The sequence below is a fragment of the Malaclemys terrapin genome, chromosome 7, assembly GCF_027887155.1.
Source record: "Malaclemys terrapin pileata isolate rMalTer1 chromosome 7, rMalTer1.hap1, whole genome shotgun sequence".
NCBI lineage: Eukaryota > Metazoa > Chordata > Testudines > Emydidae > Malaclemys > Malaclemys terrapin.
The window spans coordinates 105,864,385-105,888,363 of record NC_071511.1 but is presented as its reverse complement, the minus strand read 5'-3'; the positions used below and the strand labels follow the sequence as shown (position 1 = coordinate 105,888,363).

Sequence of the window (23,979 nt, the reverse complement as noted above, 5' to 3'; positions counted from 1 at the left end):
TTCCCCTCCAATACCATCCAAATACCGCCTCCCCAAGAACCAGCCAACCAAATAAAAACCCATACAGCCACAGCCAGGTATTTCCTTCTTGTCTTTTACATTAGAAATCCAGGTCTTGCCTCCCTGCCTTCCTTGGACTGGAAAACCAGTAGCTTTATGACATTACAATCTCCAAGGGTGAATTTCTGGGAGTTTTGCCATTGACTTCAATGGGGTCAGGATTTCGCAACAAGTAAATACATGAACCTGATTAATTGGATGGGGAAATGAATTTTATTCACCTTTTTAAAGTATTCTTTGGCTTTTGTTTTTACACCTATTGAACTGTAAAGCAATAATCTATATTCCACTTTTACAGCCAAGGTAGAATGGACTGTATTATACTATAGATCAAATAACACCAGGAATTAGAATTCCCCAAAGCAATGATCCAAAATGCATTAGCACTAACAATGTCACCTGGGGTTTAGATAGAATGGATGTAACCTTGAAAATTATAGAACACCCTAGATTTTGTTTTAAAGCTTTACTGTTGTGCAACTAAGGCATCAGAAGTCTGAGCACAGTTCAATACTCCAACTACCAAGAGATGGCTGGGGGAGAGGAGAGGAAGCTGAGCCACGGAAGTCTACTAATTTCTGCTTGGCCTGCAAGGTGAAAACTTCAGTGGCAGCCGTGTTCAGACGAAAGTCAAATCCCCCTAAGGCTTCTGCCAATCTGGGACTGAACAAGTGAGCACCTTGCAACTATCTTTCTGGGATTTTCATCTCCCCACTACGCCATCAAAACTTGAATTAATTCTCAGTGCAGGATTTTGCCTCTTGTTGGAGAACCAGAACTTGCCATCTCTTCCAAGGCCTCTCATTCATAAGCAATTGGGAGGAAACATCTAATTTCCTCCCTGCCACACCATTTGAGTATCAAGCATGTCATTCCTGGAATGAGTTTGGTATTCAGTAGCTGGGGAGCAGAGGACTGGAGGTTACATACCTGAGTCTCTGCTGGCCCAGCGCAGAGCACTGCTGCCAACATACTGGTCCAACTATAACTTTAAAAGAAAACAGAGTCCCTTTCAAAACAGTGGCATGAATACTACAGTAAGAGATCATTCAAGCATGTGGTCTACTAGCTAATTTAGCATATCAGAAAAACAACTGCATTTTTGCTTTTTAATGCTTTATCAGCAGAATAGCTAAAGACAAGCTTCTTATTGTGTACTTGTTTAATAAGGCCTTCTGTTGTTTTGGTTTTTTAATACAAAGCTGTGGTTTCAGAAGCCTGCAGCTTTAACTGAACTTAAAAATAAAATATAAAGAGGAATGCTATCCATGTAAATAAATATGATATTAAAGCACACACTTTTCTTTTGTGAATGGTATTAATAAAGAAAAAATTGATGATGAAGCTAAGAAAGTCCAAAAGTAATAGTTTTAAGTAATGTGGTTTGGTGTCATTTATCTGGACACCTCTGTGATCTAAGCAATGAGAAGGTCTATCAGGCATACAGCTACTGCACACCACACCAAAACAATTCAGTATGTTACTCACTAGGGCTAACAATCTCTCCTCTTCTCTTGCATATCCAAGTTTATTCTTAGGAAAGTGGCCAGTTTAAAGGTGTATTGATACAGCAGTCTGTCTCTCATGTGCTCATCTCTGTAGCATCTGCGTAGCACCATGATATATGGATGTAACCTCATGACTGGTTAATTTCCAAAGTTTTGATAAGGCCACGGGTCATTTCAATGGGTGCCTCAATAAGTTTGAGAATCTGTGTCACTGTCCCTAAAACTGTTCTCTCTCTCTCTCTCCCTCTGCATCCTAGCACAGCTTCTGTTTAGAACATTAGTATAGAGGTTGGGACGTTGACAGTTGGGTAACAACAACAGTGGGTCTGATTTTCACCAAAATTAATGTAGAAATACTGCATTCGTACCAAGATTTCAAATCCAGTTACAAACCTGATGTTGATGCAACAATCACAATTCATCTTACCACTGAGAGGGTGAGGAACAGTATATTGCTTCTTTTTGTTAGAAATGGATGCTGAGGAAAGTTTTCGAGGAAGAAGAGCTCCTTCTTGCTTTTCTGGAGTGTCATTCTGCTGGGTTTTCCTCAGTTGTGCCATGTGTTCAAGTTTTTTCAACCGTTCTTGTGAACGAGAAATAAACTGAGGTTTATGGACTTCCAGAGCCTCCTAAAAGAAACAGTCAAAACACACAACATTGAGACGCCCATCAAGTATGGAGAAGTTAATGCATCTCAGCAGTTAAAGTAAAAACCATCTTCCAGCCCTGTATTTGCTCCCCTTTAACTTTAGCTTGGAAAACTGAGTTGGCTTGAATATTGCCAGATTTATTCTAAAGGCAAAGGGGAATATTCCTGCCAAATTTGAAGTAAATTTATTAAACTGTTTTTGTGTTTCAGATTTTTACAAAATTATCCTGATTTAAGATTCTGACTTTTTGTCCAATGTTTCTCAAAAAAAAAACAACTCAGCAACAGCTTGTCACTAGCAGCTCACAAACTTTCCTTATATTTAAATCTTCTTGAAAACGCAAGAAAATAAACTGCAGGTGTTTCGGAAGCACCATGGCCTAAGCAGCCCTGCTCAACCAATGCAAGTGAGTCATGGGGGAGAGGGGGCTGGTGTAACTCATTGCAACAGATGAGACAGCAGCAAATCCCTCGGTTCTCAGGGCCTGGTGGGAGTCTGGGCGGGAGTTCATTCCCTGTTTCCTCTCCTGCCCATGGCTGCTGCCTCTGCCCAAGCACTGCATCTTCCTGAATGCCAATAAGAATTTACATTATAGCCAGCATGTACTAATAATTCCTGCTAAGAGTTGAGCTTGAGTAGTGCCATTTTAGGATTTGTGTAAATTATCCCCAGGCTCACGAAGGGTTGAGGAGCAGTTCTAGAGCATATGGAAACTGTGACTTTCTGAACACTGAGCTCCCAGCTCTTATCATCATTCCATTGGCTTCTGAAGCTGTGGAAATGGCATTTGTTCTAGATACAACCAGTTGCACTGCGTCTCTTTTGCAGTCAGACAAGATGGTTCTGTGAATAATTCAACAGCAGATGCAAGTGACAAACACTTAAGTGAAAAAGGAACACAAAACTAACTGTGAACTTCTGCCCGTGGTGAGTTCCCAGGAAGGAACCAGCATTCATGAAAAATCAGTCCCAGAATTAACAGCAGAGAAACATTTGATATTTTACCCTTAAAGTCAGTAGGCTGGATGGAATTTTCTCAGGCTCAGCGTAGATTTCTGGCTGTGTGAATGCTTCTTGTTTCTCATGAGGAACATCTGGTAAGTGAGCTGCGGAGGTTGTTACCCTGCTGGCCGTCTCTTGTTTGTCACTCTTCTTACAATCCTTTATTTTGTCAACTGAACCACAGAATTTGTAATCACCTTAGAGAGATTTAAAAGTTCATTAAGGGTGCATGGTTAATTTTTGATTGGGTTCTGCACATCATTAGACATGGAGGGCAATTTCTGAAATAAGAATGCCAAGGTGTTAATAATAGGCCTCATTAAGCAGAATAGATCAGGCCTGATCATAGGTGCTAGTCACTGCCCTGTGACACAGAAGTATCTTTCACATTAAACAAGTCTTCACAATTAAGTGTAAAGATACCATTTTGATATTTAGATCCATTTGGTGTTTGCTTCCTGAAAAGCAAGATACCTCATAACACACTGACTTTATGTAAAACAATAATATTGCACTGCAACTCACAGACTTTGAGACCGTTTAAAATTATTGCACTGATAATGGAAAATAATAAACTGCTGTGGAACTTAGTCACATATCACTTCTCTCTGACCAAACTGAGGCTTTAATGAGAATTGGTATTGCTTTTTAATTTCTAATATATTAGTTTTCCTTCTTTCTGTTGTTCCTGGGCATTCATTAGGCCTACTTTGGTGTGATTATATGAAATGCTAATAAAGAAAAGGTAAAACACAATACAGCAATTCATTATAACTGTACTTATTCCAATAGGTTCTGTAATCAGACTTTTAAAAAGATTTTCCTCATTTATGACCATGCTCTATTGCTCTTTTATAATCAATATTTCCTGCATAATGTAGACCCAAGAGAAGACTTGTGCCTAAAATGCAAAAGACACCTTTTCAAAACAGTTGAGAAGTATCTGATTTAAAATGTAGAATTAACCCAGAATAACAAATTAACTACTGAACAATCCCCATGTGCACAGTTCTAAAACAGCAACACTAACTGCATCTCTCATGCCAAATAATATGATTTCTGAGATTTTTATATCTGGAAATAAAGCCCATTGCTGTTTGCTTCAATTGATTGGTTGCAGTAAACTGAAAATATTTTCCCTCGTGACATACTGTAAACATTATGCTGTACTTTAAAAAAAATCAAAATGATCTAAGTTATTAGACACAGATGTCTTAAAAAAATTCAGATGCATTTCCCCTCTCATATTAGTTGTTTGCTTTATTTTTTTGGGGGCAAAATTTTGAAACTGATGTACCTGAAGTTAAGCCCCTAAATAAAGTGGTCTTATTTTCAAAGATGCTAATTGCCTATTGCTTCAATGGGATTTGTGAATGTTCAGCACATCTGCAAAACCAGGTCACTTTTAGTCGGTGGATTAAAATGGATTTAACTTTAGGTACTGATATTTGAAAATTGTGTCCTCGGTCAGTTAAACAGGTGTTATACACTATAGTTTTATTCAGTCATAAATTATAAGAAAAAATAGGCTGAATTGCTACTATCATAGCAAAACCAGTATATTTGTTCATAGTGCCTTGGGCCAAATCATCCCTGGAGTAATTTCTTAGAAACCAATAGATATTAGAGCCAAATTCAACTCTGGTGTCTCTCCCAGGGTGATTTTGGCCCCTTGGGGTCATCTCAGTTATAGACATATGAATGTTTACGGAGGTCAAACCTTTGTGCGGGAACTGAAGCCTAAGAAAAATGTGTTTTAATGTAATGACATTTGGAAAAACAGAAAATACATAGATATATTATGTAAGATGGCAGTATTTTAGGCGGGGCAGGTAGTGCTGCATATAGTTAAGGTTGCTCAACACTTCCCCTTATAAAACCCTGTTTTCAGTTGCTTATACCTTTTGTCAGACTTCAGCTACATGGGCTGAAATTTTTGATGCAGTTTCCATGCTGAGATTGCATGCTGAATGAGGCAAGGGTCCTGGGGAAAAAACAGTATGTGATCATGTAATTAAAACAAGAGGGCCAAATCAAGATTGCAAGGGCAATCTGAATTCTGGCATTTCCTTCTCAGTGCTTGACTCTACAATCTTATCATTTTTAAGGTAGGTTTTTTTTGTGTGTGTAATCTATTTATAAAGGCACTGGCTTTTTCTTTTCCTTTTTGGTCTCCGTAGACCTCGGCAATGTATAGTGTTTATACAAATCAATTATGTGAAGTGACCTGTCACCAGATAACTCTTATACAGTATTGAAAACTAGACAACTATGAATAGGCTTTGCATTATTTCATTTATACCTTTAAGTCTGACCTCATTTTAACACTGAAATTGCATTCCTAAGATCCAAGACAAGATTTACAGCTTACCTTTTGGGAACTGATTTTTCCTGTGGACATCATTTTCTTCCAGTGCAGTTTTTGATAAGGCCTTTATATCACATACACAATCAGACACAGAGATTTTTGGTTTTAGAAAGCTTTGTGCTTGAATCTCTTTGGACTTTGAAGTGCCTTTGGATGGATCTCTGTCTTTCAAAGAGCCACCAGCATCAGCCCTGAATTCATTTTTGGGAGCTCGTTCCATAAGGGAAGCAGGAGCAGTTGCATTGCACTTGTCTTTAGTGTACTGCCTCCTATGGCTTCCAGAAAAAGTTTGCATTCCTATAAAAAAAATAAAGTAAAAGCAAATGGAAGACACACCAGGTAAAAAAAGCCCATTTCACACTGACGGCTACTGAAAACAATATTTTTGCAAGGTTCTTTTTAATACAGTTTGCTACTTCACATGTAATGTTTTCATTAAATTAATAATTCATTAATTAGTAATATAAATTAATTAATATCACTATATAACTTTGAAACAGGGATGATGTACCACGGCCATAAGAAAGCAATGTGTGAGATCTTTAGCTTCCTCAGTTCCCTATTCCATAAATTGCTTTTCAGCATGTTATCCTTATTCCTAATACAACTGCCTGCAATTATAAATTAGAAACTTCAGATCTGATACAAATACCAATGCATTACTGCCACTGGGATGCAGATTGTTTGGAATGCAATGTGATCTGTGTGTCTTTAAAAAAAACTGTGAAGAAAAATTATTACAAAGGCCATTCTCCATAACAGATAGACTGTTGATCTAAATCACACATATGTTCTACTGAGATATTTTGGAAGGGGTCAGTGTAAGGCTACTCCAGACACACAGCTGCTATTTGACTTTCTCCTGCTTCTTTCTCTCACTGCTAATGCATTTTTGGGCTGAGCAGAACTGGTCAAGAGAGATGGTTGAATGCATAGTCATAGTAAGAACCACAGCAGCAATGGTGGTGGTGATGAGATGCGAGATCCATGATCACTGGCATAGCCTAAGTAGTTAGGGTTTGAGGACCAGAATTTTAATTGCTTCAGTACTGCCCTATATAGCTGGACTATTACCTTGGAAGTCCCAGAATTAAAGGAATATTGCCATGTTCCATCACCACACAAAGCTGCAGCAGGCCCCAGGAGCAGAGAGCGTAACTTGCATACAGTGCATTTTCCCTTTTGATTCGCTCCAACCTAAAACTGCTGCTGCCAGAAGCACAGCCATTGCAGTAGCAGAACCCTGTTGCAGCAGCCGGAGAAGCACGAGTCAGTCCAGCATTATTATTTATTGACTAGGACAATGTGCTCTGCCTTATCCAAAATTTCAGGGTCGTAATGGTCCCTGACACAAGGGTCTTATAGTCTAAGCAGACAAACAATATATGTGTATAGAAACACACACTTTACAGAACGACAGCTTAAATCTCAAACACGAAGAGTGCTCTGAGGAGGAATTTGAATGAGGAGACAGAGGAATTCCAAGCATTAGGAGCAGCATGGAAAAAGGGCATCAAGATCAGAGAGAGAGAGAGATAAAGGGGATCAGTTAGGTGAGATTTATTTTAAGACCCCATGAACTGGTCCCTATATTCCTGTGAGGTGTGCAATTGCATGGCCGTGCACCCATCAGCATGGTTCTGGCCTTATATTGTTAGTGATGTGCATATATTGCCTGCTGGTGATCCGTAACAGGAAGTTGGACCGGGACCTGAGGACTTGAGGGGGATAAAAATGACCTGGATTCATCTAATATTTGGAGAACAAATCTGAGAGGGCAGGCAGACTGGAGACTTAGGTAGTGTGGGGGCAGGAATGGGAGAGAAAAACCTGACTCAGGCCAAAAATAAGAGACAGGAATTTTATTGTCTTCTGTCTGCAACATATAGAAGTACATTTAACAAGCTACTGATGTGTCGTGGAAATCACATTTAGAAATACTGGCCACGTGATCCTCTGTCTTTCCAGCCCCAGTACTACCCCTTTTCCAATAAATCCCAACTCTCTCTAAGTAGACCTTTCCCTGCTTTCTTGGGATAAGGGGCTGTAAGACTAGCTGTATCACATGGCACCACACCAAGGGATGGGCTGCCTGGTCAGTTCCCACCGAAGACACCAGAAGCCAGAGGAGTAAATAGGTGACCTAGTTGTTCCCCGAAGAGGAGACACAAATGACAGAGGGTTAATTTTCCCCCTACACTCCATCCCTGAATAAAATATGCCATGAGGCAAGAGATGACTGATCAGGGATATGTTGGGCTCTCCCCCATCTCTAACAGATTATGGATAAGTGAAGGTTTCGGGTGAGGTGGTAGTCTTATGTTGCCAAACCACTTTGCCCATGTTTAATCTGTACACAAGTGATTAAATAAGAAACCTATTTTTCCACATAAAAGTAGACATGCTGTACATTTATATAATGACCTGATTGGGTCATATTTTCTTACATGTCATCTTATTTCTGCAGGAGAATCAAAGAAGTAAAAGGATAGAGAAGATCTTGTAGGTCATCTAGTCCATTCCCTTGCAATGATATTCAACTTGTATTGTATTTTTCCTCACAACACCTCTGTGAGGTAGACAAGAACTATTATCCCTGTTGTTGTTGTTGTTTTTAGATTGGGAACTGAGGCACAGAGAGATTAAGTGATTTGCACAAAGTCTGAGGAAGAGCAGGGAACTGAACCCACATATCCCAAATTCCAGAGTAAGCCCCTAACCATCTAGACCATCCTTCCTGAAAAACTTATCTTCCGCCGTAGTGTTTACATCCTTCAAATATTTGCAGAGAGTAATCCTATCCCCCACCAGGAAAAATTTTGGATACAGGGAAAGACTGGTAGGGTCGCTGAGTGGTGAAGGGCAGCAGAGATCATCTCTGGGGAGAAACAGAAAAGACCACCTTGAACAGACTCGGAATGATGGACGGAGGGAAAGGAAGTGCAGGAGCAGAGGAGGAAAGGATAGTAATGGGGAAGCTGCAGGCAGCATAAAGCGGCAGAGGCAGTCTCTACACAAAGTACTCCTGAGGAAATTCTGCACCACTGAGCATGCACAGAATTTATGTCCTCCCACCCCCCCCCCGCCCGCAGATTTCTTTGCTTCCCCACAGAAAAATGACTTTCTGAAGGGGAAGCAAAGGGAAGCCACAAGAGCAGTATGTTTCGGGTGCCCAGGGCAGCCAGCAGAGAGGTAAATCATTGTGGAGCAGGAGGCGGGACGAGGGAAGACCCAGCTGCTAGTCCTCTCCGAGCTCTATCTCCCTCATACCCAGACCCCACCACTGAGCCCCAACCACCTTCACCTGGACCCCCCTGCCAGGGCCGGCTCCAGGCACCAGCCCACCAAGCATGTGCTTGGGGCGGCGCGTGGAGGGGGGTGGCGCGGCGGGGCGGGGCGCTCCGGCCCGAGAGCAGGGCCGCGACTGGGCTCGCCGCCCTCCTCCCGGAGCTCTGGCTGCCGGGGGCTTGCCGCCGGGGAGAGCGGAGAGCCCCAGCCGGGCTCTCCGCGCTGCTCCCGGCACTCTGGCTGCCGGGGGCTCTCCGCCCTCCCCCCGGTGGTCTGGCCGCCGGGGAGAGCGGAGCCGCGGCGGGCTCCCCGCCCTCCCTCCGGTGCTCTGGCTGGTCGGGGATTGCGGGCCCGCAGCCGGGCTCGGTGCCCTCCCCTGCCGCGCTGGTGGGAGTTAGGGGGAGGGCGTCGGGTGGCTTTTTTGCCTAGGGCGGCAAAAAAGCCAGAGCCGGCCCTGCCCCCTGAAGAGTCCCATTACTATTGCACCCAGAACCCCCCAATAGCCCCTGTAAATCCATATCCCCTCGCACCCAGTTTTTTTCTCAGTACTTGTACAAGTGTAAATATCTGAATATGATAACTCACAGTGGGCATTCTTGTAATTAAGGTCAATGGACCTTAATGCACCTTGTTCTTGGTTAACACATAAAGCAATCAGGTTAAGAACAGAGCCGATCTGGCAAATCCCTCTCCCCACCTTGTGAATTAGCTAGTCTTTCAGTTCAAAAGATGCAGCCAAACCCAGCCCTTCCCTAGAAAAAAAAGCAGACACAGACTTGGAAGATGAAAAAAACCGCAAACCAGCTGTCAATTATTTTAGCTAATGTATGCAGATGAAATAATGCATTAAAAAAAGAAAAAGGCAAAGATGCTTAAAGCTGAGATCACAGTCTCATTCTTCACATTCTGGGTACTTTTTCCATGTACCGTGTGGGGAATTAAGCATGTAACTCTCATTAAGTCTATCTGGAGTTGTATATCTAACTCCCCAAGCAACAAACTGGAGATATATATACCCCTCTGAGAACAGCTAGAATTGCCACTGGCTGAGTAGACAGAGATGTTTTTTCTATTATCCCAGCTGAAGAAAGACTTTAAAACCAATGAACAAAGACATGAAAGTGTAATGCTTTGGGAAACACATGAGAACAAAGCCCACAGAAAGAGAAAGCAGAATGACTGCCATTAATAAAATTTGCTAAAAATATTTATCCTAGCTGTAAATAGTTGAACTAAAAAAGAAAAAGCAAGAAATTAATTAAACTGCAACAAAAGTTATTTCTGCCTCCTGATGCAAAAAGCAGAGTACAGATCATTTTTCAAATAAGCACTTGATGAAAGTACCAAAACCCAGCCTTGTAACAAAAACAGGGAAAAGGTTAGAACTGTTCTGTAAAATTGATGGTAGGTTTTCAAATGTGACTAGTTTCCTGATGACACTAAAATGCACATATTTTTCACTGTTGTGTGCTTTTATATTTTTAATTTTATTTGCTGAGTATTTGCTTGTAACTAAAAGAAAGTGACCTTGTTCTGCACTAGAATAGATTAAACTGTATCATCTCAAAAATATTGTCCAGTCTAAGCAAAAATATACTTCTTTTGCCATTGTCTCTAAATATTCCTCCTTGCTTTACTGTATTATAATGAGGCTTTTAGGCTGCTTCCTATTATTTCATCAGGGATTTTTACAACTCATGACAAAATAACTCTCTGAAATTGATCAAAGATCATTTTAACAGCTGTATGGAACCATGAATTATCAATGACCAGCAAACAAACTTGATAGGATAAGATCAGAGAAAGAGATGGATAGGTTGTTTCTCTATGTGTCATCACTGAAGTCAAACGATCACACCATTGATCTTTTTTCTAGGCCACCGGCCATTTTATATAATGGCCCAATCTAGCGAGGTGCTGAACATCTCCTGCAAGGTAGTGGGAACTAATGGTGCTCAGCAATTCAAGCTCTGATAGAACCACAGGAGTAGCAATTAAAAACTTATGTTTTGAGAAAATATTACTGGTTCCAATAGTTTGTCCCATTTTAAGTAGAGGGAATCTCAGGCTGCATCTACACTATGAGCTCTTTACTAGTATAGGAGTACCGGTATACTATAAAGGCAAATCTCTCCTAGGGCAGATCTATACTTAAAACGCTGAAGCTGGGCTGCTGTAGCACTTCAGTGAAGACGCTACTATACTAACGGGAAAGCTTCTCCTGTCAGCGTAGTTAATCCTCTTTCTCCATCACTGGGAAGATTCCTGCTAGAATCTTACTGAATCGCCAGCTCCCTCTTGCAAAGAAAGTACTTCCAGAGTCTCCGTGTAGCTTCAGACCATCACAAGGCACCACCGTGAGGCTCTGTGGAAAATCATTTTAAAGTTTGGCTGCCCAAGCAAATTAGCACCATTGTAAGACTCCTCCACAACCAGATGACTGCCTCCATCCTGTGCAGTGGCTCCACCTCTGAGCCCTTTGTCATCCAAACTTGAGTAAAACAAGGTTCTGTACTGGCACCCACACTTTTCTTCATTTTCTTAGCAGTTATGAAAACATTAACCCAAGACCGTCTACCACAGGGCATTGGCATCCAATATTGGACTGACAGCAACCTCTTCAGCCTTTCTCGTCTCCATGCCAGAACTACAGTAATATCGGCAACAATAACCGAACTTCAGTACGCAGATGATTGTGCTGTAGTTGCACACTCAAAGGAGGATCTACAAACAGCCCTTAATTGCTTCTCTGAAGCTTACAAAAGCCTAGGGTTAACTTTGAACAACAGCAAAACAAAAAATTCTCCACCAGCCAATCCCCGGTCAACCATCAGACCCAGAAAGGAAGATCTACATCAACAAAAAAGAGCTGGAAAATGTAGAATATTTTGCCTATCTTAGCAGCCATCTCTCACAGAGGACAGACACAGACGTCAAGATTCAGCACAGAATCCGCTGTGGCAGCTTTGGCTTTGGCAGACTGTCTCACCGGGTGTTCAACAATCACAACCATCAGAACACACACTAGACTTTTAGTTTATAAAGCGGAGGTAATCCCAGCTCTCCTCTACGGCTCTGTGACTTGGGTGACCTATAGAAAACTCCTGAAAAACCTGGAACACCAGCACCAGCAACTTTCTTCGGAAGCTCCTCAACATAAAGTGGGAGGATTGTCGCACTAATGTCAGTGTCCTCACAGAGGCCGACATCTTCATTGTAGAGGCCCTGATTATCCAGCACCAGCTGAGATGGAACGGGCACTGTGTGTGCATGCCTAATGTACGCTTACCAAAACAACTGCTGTATGCCCAGCTCACCAAAAGAGAAAGGAAATGGGGAGGCCAAAATAAATGCTTTAAAGACATTCTCACGATAAGCATCAAGAGATGTGGCATCGACACCGCACACTGGGAGACAGCAGCCCAGGATAGGGTAACCTGCGAAGACTTGTCAGAGAGGGAATGTTCACTTTTGAGGAAAATCGCCTTGTCCTGTCACAGAAGAACACCAGAAAAGAAAGGAAAGACAACCGGCACGCAGCCATCGCGGCCCAACCCTGACTTCCAACACCACCTGCAACATTTGCCAATGAGCCCGTGGTTCAAGGATTGGACTCCTCAGTCACCAAAGGATCCATAAAAAATAAAACCTGTGAAAGATCATCCTCAACCTTGTGGAATCACCGACGAATCCACCTTTGTGAGAGGCAGTAGCTATGTCAACGGGAGAAGTCCTCATGTCAATATAGTGCTGTCTACCCCAGGGGCTAGGTCGGTATCACTGTGTCACTCAGGGGTGTGGATTTTTCACACCCCTGTGCGACATAGTTATATTCATGTACATTTATAGTACAGACCTGTCCCTAGCGTGGACACAGGTATACCGGCAAAGCTGCTCTTTACCAGTATAGTAAAACCACCAATGCCTCTCCCACCAGATGAAGCAAGCTAGACTGGTAAAAAGACAGCTTTGTCCACATAGCTGCATCTACACTAAGGACTTCTTCCAATTAGGGATCACACTTCTTCATGTCCCTGACCAACATAGTTATGCTGGCAGAAGTCTGTAGTGTAGACATAGTCTCTTTCTCAAACCCACACAGTCTTTAAAGCTGGAAAGGAATCTTTTAAGTGCAGCCACTGTATATAATAACACAGTGTTTTAAAAATCCCAAAACATTCTGGATGGTTTACATTTTGTACAGAGCTCAAATTGGGGCCATATGCGCATATATGCTGTTTAACCTCTTCCCCCGAAGCTGGCAACTTCTGCTCCAGAATTGAAGTTTTCATTTAAAGCAAAAACATAAGTCTCAAGCTCTTATGATTGCAAACAAAACCTTCAAAACAGGAATCTAGTATAACTATTGCAGTACACAAAGAGCTTGAAACAATAGCTCTGAAAGGTGGGAACTGCACCAGTGATCTTAATGGGGTGTTAATTCAGATGCCCCGTTATGTTACTATAAATGTCAATATTGTTAACTATTTCATTGTTGTTCAAAGCATGTAAAAAAATAGTGGCAAACATATTGTGAAGATCTGTACAATCTTCTGCGGGTGGCACTTGGAACAATATCATCTCTTTTTTTTACCCAGTCAATAAGAAATCAAGCCCAAGTTGTTTAGCAGAGACTAGCAGGACATTTGAGTCCCACTGCCTGGCACTCAAGCCAAAAATATCTCATTAGCTGCCTTTCAAAGTTAATTTTTCAATATAAATGAATGAATGGGTTCTGGGGCAGCAGGGTGTGCAATTTAGAATTTTCACCTCTGGAAACCTACTATAGATTCAACAAAGCCTCGTTTGACTTTCAAGCAAAGATGTATTTTGTGACCCCCCCATCCATCTCACTCTTCATTTATACACATCACAAACCACCACAAAATTCATCCCAACTAGCCAGTTTTGCTCAAGGCCTAAAACAAGCATAATAAGAGCATTTTAGGTCACAAATAAAGGGGAACACTTGAGAGGCATCTTGATCCAGTGGGCAGAGCACTGGAGAGAGAGTCAGGAAACCTTTGTTCTATTCCCAGCTTTCTGACCTGCTGCAACACCTTGGCCAAGTCACTTCAGCCCTGTGTGTCTTTGTTTCCTCTCTCACATTTATCTGTCTTGTTTAATTACAGTTTAACTCTTCAGGCAAGGGACTGCCTCTTACTACATGTACATATAATGCTTAGTACAATGGGACCCAGCTCTTGGTCGGGCCCTCTAGACACTACTATAATACAAATAATAGCAACAATAATAAAAAGGGCACTAGTAGAACTCTGTGTGAAGCTTGTGGCACATCTGCCTGACCTATCAGCTTATAAATAATCACACTGCTTTGTGGGGGTGGGGCAGAGAAAAGAAGAAAAAGGATCTATATTCATACTGTTTATTTGTATAAGAAGATCCTTCTTACTCTGAAAATAAATGTTTTTTCAAAAAAATGCTCTAGGAGCTGAATCTATTGCATTGCTTTTTTGATAGTTAAAATGGAAAAATGTCAGTGGTGCTCTAGGAATCACATATTTTCCATTTCTAGGACAAAAATGGTTTATTTTTGTGAAAACTAACCTGTGATTGTGAAAAGCTGTATTTGTGAAACAGCAGTCCGAAGGTGTACGTAGGCATTGTCCTTTGAGGGTCCAGCCCTGAAACTTGAGCTGAGTGGATGGAGGCCCATTGATTTCAGTGCACAGCAGAGATGGAGGGCTCCACCTACATACAGCTCATTGCAGGTTTGGGGTTTAACCAATACCTGATGTTTCATAGGAAGGTGAAAAAAATCCCGTAATGTATCTAATCAAGTGGCTAATAATGCTTCACATAGTAATAAGCACTCCATAGTGTCTTCCAATTTAAGATCTCAAAAGCACTTAATCAATTAATTAAGCCTCTCAGCACTATTTTGTGATAGACAAAGGAATCACACTCAACACTAGAGTAATTATACAGATACTATATAACAGCACAGCAGTTTAGGAAGGACATGATACACTGATCTAGCCCAATGCTGCTTCAATTGAGAGATTTGATGGAATAAGAGCACAATGTGGAACAACTGCATCAGAATGAAGGAAAATAATTCTGCCTAACACCTGTACCTGCAGGAGATCATTAGATTTGACCATAAGGTATCTTATGTTGAACAGCTACAGAATATTTTAGTGGCCATGACGTAATCCAACAATATTATTTGATTCAACCTCTTGCATCAATGAGTTCTGCAGATTAATTCTACACTGCATAAAACAGAGGGTTTTTTTATTTAGTCCATATTTACTGTGGTTATAATTTTGAGTCCTCCCCCTTTTTCTTGTAATTTAGGGCAGGATAAAAGGAGGAACTGTTCAATTTTCATTAACCCCTTCATAATTCTGAATACCTCAATCAAGCCCCTGTTAATTATTCTTCTTTCCATCATAATTAATCCTAGAACCATACCTCGAACCATCTTTGTGGCCTTTCTTGTGGTGTCTTTTTGGTCATGCTGTAGCAAAGCAATATCTTTTACAAACAAAATATTTCCAGGTAGCTGATCCTTAGGCTGACTGGGTCTCTGTTGATAATTATTAAGAAAATTATGAAAATTGGCTGATGCATTTGTGAGGCTTTTCCATAACATTTTAATATGCTCTCTAGATTAGACATTCATATTCACATCATAATGAGATCACACTAGAAGCTGTTACACTATATCGTAGTGGCTGAGAAGGTATTTTTTGTGCTAATTTTTAGAAAAAAAATTCAGTGTGACTCAATACAATGAAATGGCTCTTGGGATTTTAAAGTGACGTACACTGGCCACATGGTATTCTGATCAAAGCATATTAAGGGTACCTCGTTATTCACTCCACTATTTCTGGTAATTTGCCATAGCCAGACTGAGCCAGATTCTCATCTCATTTACAATAGTGTGGCTCTGTTAGGGAGATTTTGACAGCCCAGCAAAACGCCTAGGCCAGTACTGGAATATCGATTATTATGCTTATTGCCAAACACATGTAAGTTAGTAGGCCTTTGTAGCAGCCTTAGCATAAGTAGGCAAGCCAGAGGGGAGTGGTTTGAGTGATCATGAGAAGTGAGCATGACCCTGCTGCCTTCCTAGTTAGGCTCTCTTTTGAAATTGCTGAAGTCTGTCTCTTTTAAAAAAAATAGGAAGTCTAGCTATATCTTTGGACTGTTGTTGTGTGGAAATACAGTTGCAGGACCAACAGATTAAAAGTGCTTGCTTAATTGATTTTTGTTTTGTTTTGTCTTTTTTTATTGACATGTTGATGTAACTGTAGCAGTTACTAACATAAAAGGGGTAGATAGGTCTGAGGAATTTGGCTTTGACCTTCTGGACATCTCTTGGAATCCCCAGTGACAGACGGATAGCTGGCCACTTGAACCTTGTCATTTGACCACTCAAGACCCTTCCAGACTGTGGGTAACTATTGCTTGGGGGCACTCTAACACTTTTGCATATCTGTATGTGCTGGAGATCTAATAAAATAGTAATTTTGGATAAAAGCACTTTGGATTTGTGCCAATCTTTAACCAGATGGACAGGCTGTGTCCCCAGTGATTTATCTCCTGACACTACCCCACAAAGAGTAAAGTTGCCAAGAGCTTTGGGTTGAGAGAACCCCATGTGACAGCTCCATTGACTTCAGTGAAGTTACTATTGATTTACACTAGTGTAAGTGAGAGGAGAATTGGGTCCACTGACTCCACATAGCCCATTTGTCTAATTATCTAAAAATGCTATCTTGTCCTCCACTATTTGTCCTGCAAGTATCACTGAATGCCTGAGGTTACCTTAGCAGCATCCACAGCTTTGCATAGTATTTTAAATCTGTACAAAGTGTAGGCAGATCAGAACCATGGTATTTTTCACTCACTTTGAACAAGTGCAAATGACTGAAAAAGTAGGAAGACAGGAAACTATCAGGCCCTAGATTTTCACCTGCCAAAATGAGAACAGTCTATATTTAAACTTTTGTCCCTACCAGACAAGCTGTTCTCCTTTTGAATAAAAGATCAATTAACACTATCAGTTTCATTTATGGAAAAATTAAAAGAGGCTCAGTGGAAAATTCCAGGAACTTGGAATATGATTTTGTACTGGATTAATGCCTAGAATAGCATAAATGGGGCAGAAAGGAATTCCAGACACAAATGAATGTGATTTTCCTTTCATCATCAAGAGAAAATAATGGAGCCTGATTCATGCATGTCAATGAGAGCTTTGTCATTCACTCCAGTGAGTGTAGGACTGGGTCTAATGTTTGTTGCAGGATAAAAGCTTGATTGTACAAGGTGCTTCCCAGTCAACTTAAAAGTTACTGCAGGATCAGGCCCTATAATGAGTGGGATGAGAGGGACTCCATGGCTAATGTGAAGGGCTCTTTATAGTCTTATACAGTGGACAAATTGTTCAAGAACAATTAGTTCCATGTCAAAATATTATGGTTGTGATTACAGCCAAAGTCACAAAGGCACTAATGACCTGCTGCTGAAGTACCTGTTATGTAATTGAAAGCAGGTCTAGGGGCTGCTTTGGTTTATGCAGTTGGGGGTATATTCTCCCCTTCATTTATATGTTTATCTCCCATGATCTCTAATGGGAGCTATATAGCAACATGGAGTGGGGGTGGGGCAAGATAAGATGTTCTTTGATTCCCACATTTTCTCTAAATAAATAATTAACCAAATTAAATGCATGCAAGTTCTGTTAAAAAAAAACAAAACACTTGGGCTATTCCCTCATTTTTCTTTTAGACATGAAAAGCCTCATCCTCTCACTTCACTCCACCAGATTCTGGGATGACAGGGAAATTGACAATCATAGTTTAAATGAAGGAGCAAAACTATAAGGTTTAATGCTCTGGCTATTTAGGACAAGTAAAAAGTTTGCCCTGAGATTAGGGGACATTCTATATTGAAAAGCATAAGGGGAGAGAAGAGGGAACCAAGAATAAGGGATTTCTTGACATTGCTGACTACAAGTTATACAGCTAAGCCTCTATCTTGCAAGTGCTGAGTGACTCCTGGAGTCAATGGAAATTGAGGGTGCTTAGTACTTACAAAGGTTACTCAGTAGATTATAGGCTTTGGACATTTTCCTAAAACTGTTAAACTAAAACCATCTAATGTGAAATATACACAATGACACAAAACATTTAGCGCTAGAGAAAACTGACAAACTCCCTCTTTTTAAATGTATACCAGCTGAAGTAAAACATCAAAGTACTCCTTTTAATATGCTTTTGGGCATGTGATCCTCGGCTCTGAACAAGTCAGCACCAGCTACTACTTCCATAAAGCCCCATTATGAACATTTTGGGCCAGATCCTCAGCTGGGGTAAATCAGCATAGCTCCAATGAAATCAACAGATATATGCTGATTTACCCCAGCTGAGGATCTGGCCCCACATGTTTAGCAAGTGTACACTGAAGTGAAATCTTCTGCATCATACTTCACATTCTGCTCGGTCTTCACCGCCACTACCTCTACACTCAAACTAATACTTGAGAACAAATTGGCACCAGCTGCAGCTACTTGAGTTGCTGAACAATAAATTCCATATTGTAATTAATGGGTCTTATGTACTATTTTAAACACCAAATCATTTTTTCTTCTAATCTTAAATTCTAGGCCTCTGTGTGGTGACTTCCTCAAGGGCAGATGATCAAAAAAAACGTCAGAAACTCACTTTTTTCCCCATTGTAACCTTTCCAATGTATTCAATAACTGAAAATAAATACAATACTACTACTACTTTCCACTCCTATGCCTTAGTAACAAATTAGGTTAGCCTGCTAACCATGAGCGCCTTTTAGTTTAAAGGTGACCTATACATATTTCAATAAAAATGAAGAAATTTTATCCTTATGGGCTGAATGCCCCAAATATCCAGGAGATTTCAATGTATAACTATTTTTAAACCACCTTTTTTTGCATTTCAGGTACCCCAAAGATAGGTCAGCTTCTCTGGAATCTAGCTCAGCATTTTTACCACACTCACCACTATGATATCTGAATGTGGAAGTTGAGTGCACATAACATCGCATGTCACAGGCGTTTGTCCTTTAATAGTCTATGAGACCAGGTACATGGGAGTTCAGGCAAATGACAAGATGTTTTTAGTTATACAGTGAAGTTTTAAATAACATTTTAATCATTATTTTATAGCCAAGTACAAATATTAAATATTTTTAAACAAATAACAGACACATACTTAACTATGGCATCTTGAAATAAAATAATTGAAAACCAGTTCTCTTCCCCTTTAACTAAGAAGACTTATGATCAGATATCTATGTTGTCCATGCAAGAGCTGATGGAACTCTTCAAGCTCAAATACTAGTTGATAGGACTCTGTTTGCTCCAGCATTAGTTGAAGGAACTCTTTAGCTCAAGAATGAAAGCAAGCTTACAATGTGTTGGGAGACATTTAGCATTCCACAAGATCAGCTCCTTTCTTAGCTTTACTCGTCCATTTTCTTAGGCTGCCTTGATCAAGTAAACTTGTGCTTTCATCTCAACAGTCCTTCAGCTAAATGACTGACAGTCAGAAGCACTCCTCTTAGGTCTATGACACCATCTCTCTCCTCTGTCCCCTTCACTGATTCACACCTTCCATTTACCACCTCCGTGTGTAACATGGGTGTCATCCTTGATCCTGAACTTTCCTCTCCCAACCCTTATGGGTGCCTATCCCCAATTCTGCAAAGTTGCTTATGCATGTGCCACTTCACTTGACTTAACTCTACTGAAGACTTCATCTGCAGAATTCCTTCACCACATCCCATCTCCATTATGGATGCTTCCTTCTCTGTGCTCTTCACCAGTCTCAACTCCCTAGACTCCAGCATGTACAGAATTCTGATGTCTACCTTTTTGCCCACACTAATAAGGGCGACCATAGCACCTCATCTTCAAACATCGCCAATGGCTCCCTATTCATTCCATAATCCTATTCAAAATTGCTTCTCTTGTTTCAAATGGTTTAGCTCCACCCTTCATCACAACAGAACTTGCCCATCTCCACTTCCCTCTCTGCTCTCCTCACTAATCTACCACTGTTTCTTTCCCTGGCTTCACTTATCCTCACGACTATGGTTGCCAACCCTCCAGGACTGTCCTGGAGTCTCCAGGAATTAAATATTAATCTCTAATTAAAGATTATGTTATGTGATGAAACCTCCAGGAATACGTCCATCCAGAATTGGCAACCCTACTCACCACTCTTGGTGGGAGAGCCTTCTCTGCAGCTTCTACCATCTGAATTAGATTTCCTGTATCCCTCTGTCTTACTGAAGTTACATTTCATATCACAATTTACTCTCTGTATTCCCTTCCCACACCTCAGTTTCTGTCTGCTTCTGCTATGCTTCATTATGTTATGCTGGTCATAGGTTTTAGATATAACACCAGCAGAAGGACTAATATGTACTGGCTTAATAGATGAACTGTTCTGCTCAAATTAACCCAGTTTAAATTATAGATATGATGATCAGAGGCTCACGAAGTCACCCTACAGGACCAAGATTGATATATCAATGTTAATAATCTGCATTAGTTTTAAAAAGACTTTTATTTAATTCAAAGGTTAAAAGGAACTTTTAAAACAGTTTAATTTATTTTGCTTTGCTCCTTTTAAAGATTCAGTCTGCACAACCAAATAGGACATGTAAAATTTATATATTGCTGTAAGCCAAGGATCTCTTGATGACAACCGGCAGAAGGCTCAAGGGGCATACAGGTTACAGGAATCCTTGGGGTGTGGTATTTACACTCCAGTTCACCAAAGAGGGTCATGTAGGGTTTCTAGTGAAAGCCTGTGTCACACTGATCATCACAATCTTTGTGCAATACGTGTGCAGACAATATACAGTGAGATATACACATTGGAAAATATGTTCTTAAGGCCTTGTCGTTAAAGGTGGGTCACTCAGAAGTAGCACCTTGAAACAAACTTCTCCAGCCAGGAGATGGGAGACACTTATCTCCCTGGCTTACCATTGTGTATCTTACCACAGAAGTCTATTCACATACTGAGTCAAATGCTAATTAAGAGCTCCAAGGGACTTCAGAAGGAAATTACCAGGAAAGGGTAAACAGCAGGGGGTGGGGTGAAAGGTGGGAGAGGGAACACCCTATTTTAGAAGTGAACACCAAAGGACTAGTCTGGTATATCTGGAGGTGCAGAGAGACATTCAGGCATCCTTCACCTGGGTGAGGCAATCTGCCAGCAGTCTTGACCTCATGAAAGAAGGGTCTCAGCAATCCTGGTGGACAAATGCTGTGAGAAGGACTTTGGGGTATGTAGTATCTTATCAGATAAAAGTGTATCTTTTTAGTTGAGTGTAGATTCTACCATATATGTTATGATTTTATTTTCTACATAACAAATAGAAATATTGGAAACAAAGGGTTATCATACAAATCCCTATGCTTTGCTAAACTTAGATTAGTTTATAGTGAAAGCAAGTATAAGTGCTGTGTGTTAAGTGGAACTGTGTACCAAGGTGTGACTAGTAAGCTGTGTACCAACACGTGACTAGTATTCCTTTGGGAACAGCAAGCCTAGAAATTCTGTGAGTGTCTAGTGGATAAGGGGAGAAATATTGGATACTAGATATGAAAGTGACACTCAGAGGACTTGAGGATTGGAGCACCTGTTACTAGCCTGCAAGAGGGACAAAAAAGCCCACATAGGCTGACAGGAATGCTTGTGTTGCTTGTGGCAGGTGGTGCAGTGAGCTGACACCTGGCAGGCACAGATAAGTGTCCCTCATGTTAAGGGCACATGGTAGTGAGATGCCTCATAACCATGTGTAAACCCAGGAAGCGTCAGAATTACACACACACACACACACACACACACACCCCTACAAGATCCCATGTTATTCTTCTTGCAAGCTAAGGTATGAAATTAGGACTTAAAAAGATCTTGAGATCAACTCAAGAAGATATTCCTATCTTGAGTTAAAATAAGACAAATTATTTTTGTATTTTTAAACTTACCTTGTATTTATGAGACATCAGGTAAGCTACATGATACCACACAGCTTGCAATGAAAGTTTAAGTTAACCTAAACAGGTTAAGGCAATATCTCATTAAAAGTTATGACCAGACTCAGACTGGCAATTATTTAATTGCTGAGGGCACAGTTTATGACCTCAAACGGTCCTGATGTCAACATGATCACCATGAGAATGAAGCTGACGTGGTTTGTGATATCATCAGGAACTTGAGATGTGTATGTAGCTTCAGTTAGGCTTAGTCTGTACTGTAGTTTATGTATGGGGATGGATTCTACGGATTTTAATAAGAAGACTATTTTGTATTAAATGCACATACAGGCTGGGACTTTGAAAGCTACCTAAGAGATTTAGATGTCCAATTCTCATTAAAATTAATAAGAATTAGGTGCCCAAAGGCCTTTAGGAAGCTTCAAAAATCCCACCTCTGATGTTCTAGCTTGTTTTTACATGTAACACATGGATTTGAGGCACTTACAGTACAGCTCTTTGATGGATACAGGAGCTGCAGCTTCAGGAGTGACTAAGCCCCTATAGACACCATTTATTTTCATTTATTTAAATTCTACAATGCCATTAATTAAAATACAAAGTCAACTGAGGTGAAACCACAGCTCTAAAACAAGGCTTTCAACTGTCACAACCATGAAACATGACTCTGTGCACTAGCTGATAATGAGCTTTGGTTTACTAGGGAGAATTAGCATCTATATATATATTCTAGATTTTCACCCCAAAATATGCTATAGAAAAATACATTCATGGTACGATACACACAAAAAATTTCAATAACTTGAGATCAATCATTTCACATTTGCATCAAAAGCAAAGAGGCCTATTGCTAGCTGACAGTGTTTTAGATGCCACTCACTATTAAACTCAGCTGTTGAAATCCAAGTCAAACTATATTTGCAATCTGAACAACTTACTGTCAGGAAGCCTGACAATAAAATTTAAACGTAAAACACTGAATGAGATGAAGTTGTATGAATACTGGGCTAGATTCTCTCTGTTGCCCTGCATCTTCCCTAGTCACCTGTGCCATTGCAAAGTGAGTGTAAGACACTACCAGCTCAGAATGTTAATGATTTACTCCATTTCACGCACTTGGCACTAGTGTAAATTTTAATACACAATGCAAGGAACAGTGGAGGATCAGGTCACCTGCCTATGGAAAAGGAAGATACCTTCCCATTCCACAAGATGGATGTTCCTGATGCATAATTCACTTGCCCAATCCAAACTGTGGTCCATGCACCCTTGGTGGTCCATGGAGACCTGTCTGGTGATGTGATACTGGTTCTCCTACTGGTTTACAGCTGCCAAATTGCATTAAAAGGCAGATAAACAGACATTAAATAATTTTCTATTTTTTTTCCATGTAAGCAATTGCTGTAGTTGAACAGGTGACTGTGATATGTGATCACAAATTGGAAGAGGCTCACCAGACATTTTATTAACATGAGGCCCACACTAATATACAAATTTTAGAACCCCTGAATTAGATTATGTTTTTAGAATGATTTAAATATGAAAAGTGCTAAGGGTTGTTAACTATTGCTTGACTAATATCCCCAATAAGGTCACATGAAAACTAATTTTTTTTAATATGCCAGCAATTAGAAGCCAAAATAAAAGTTCACTCATTGACTTTCTTTTTCCTTATCCTGGTGAGGATATTATCTACCTACTCCCCTTCCCACATTCCCCAGAAAGCTATTGGCTAACTATTTAGTGCTCTAAATTGATATACGTTCAAACTTTTTAAGTTGCTGGGAACTCAGCAGGCAAGCCAGCTAATGTAGCAACGCACTATATGGTGGCATGGGTTGCTTGTCAAATGATTTGATCCTGCATTCCTTGCACAGCCCTAACTCCCACTGAAGCCTGGGATGAAGCACAGTTTGACATGGCCACCTTCAAACCAAACCAGTCAATATTATAAGAGGGGACAAGGAAAATGAGTGTTGGCCTTGGAAATTTTTAACTCTCTAACTTTGGTATTTTAGTGGGTGCAGTTAAAAAGGCTTTCCATTTTAATCAGAAAGGGCAACAATAAAGAAAACTTTATCT

At 40.5% G+C, this 23,979-nt stretch overlaps 1 protein-coding gene across 8 annotated transcripts in view; it reads right to left on the bottom strand.

The window, feature by feature from the left end:
* Positions 1 to 23,979, bottom strand: part of C7H10orf90 (chromosome 7 C10orf90 homolog) — a 189,540-nt gene that overhangs the window by 20,911 nt on the left and 144,650 nt on the right. For 7 of the 8 annotated variants that reach the window (XM_054036146.1, XM_054036145.1, XM_054036149.1 and 4 more), the window contains 3 exons: positions 5,592 to 5,885; positions 3,224 to 3,417; positions 1,996 to 2,197 (listed from right to left, as the gene is read on the bottom strand). In XM_054036146.1, coding sequence (XP_053892121.1) covers positions 1,996 to 2,197; positions 3,224 to 3,417; positions 5,592 to 5,885 — 690 coding nt within the window. Of the gene's footprint in view, positions 1 to 1,837; positions 2,198 to 3,223; positions 3,418 to 5,591; positions 5,886 to 23,979 lie in introns of those variants that run through there. The other variant, XM_054036142.1, reaches the window with a different exon arrangement.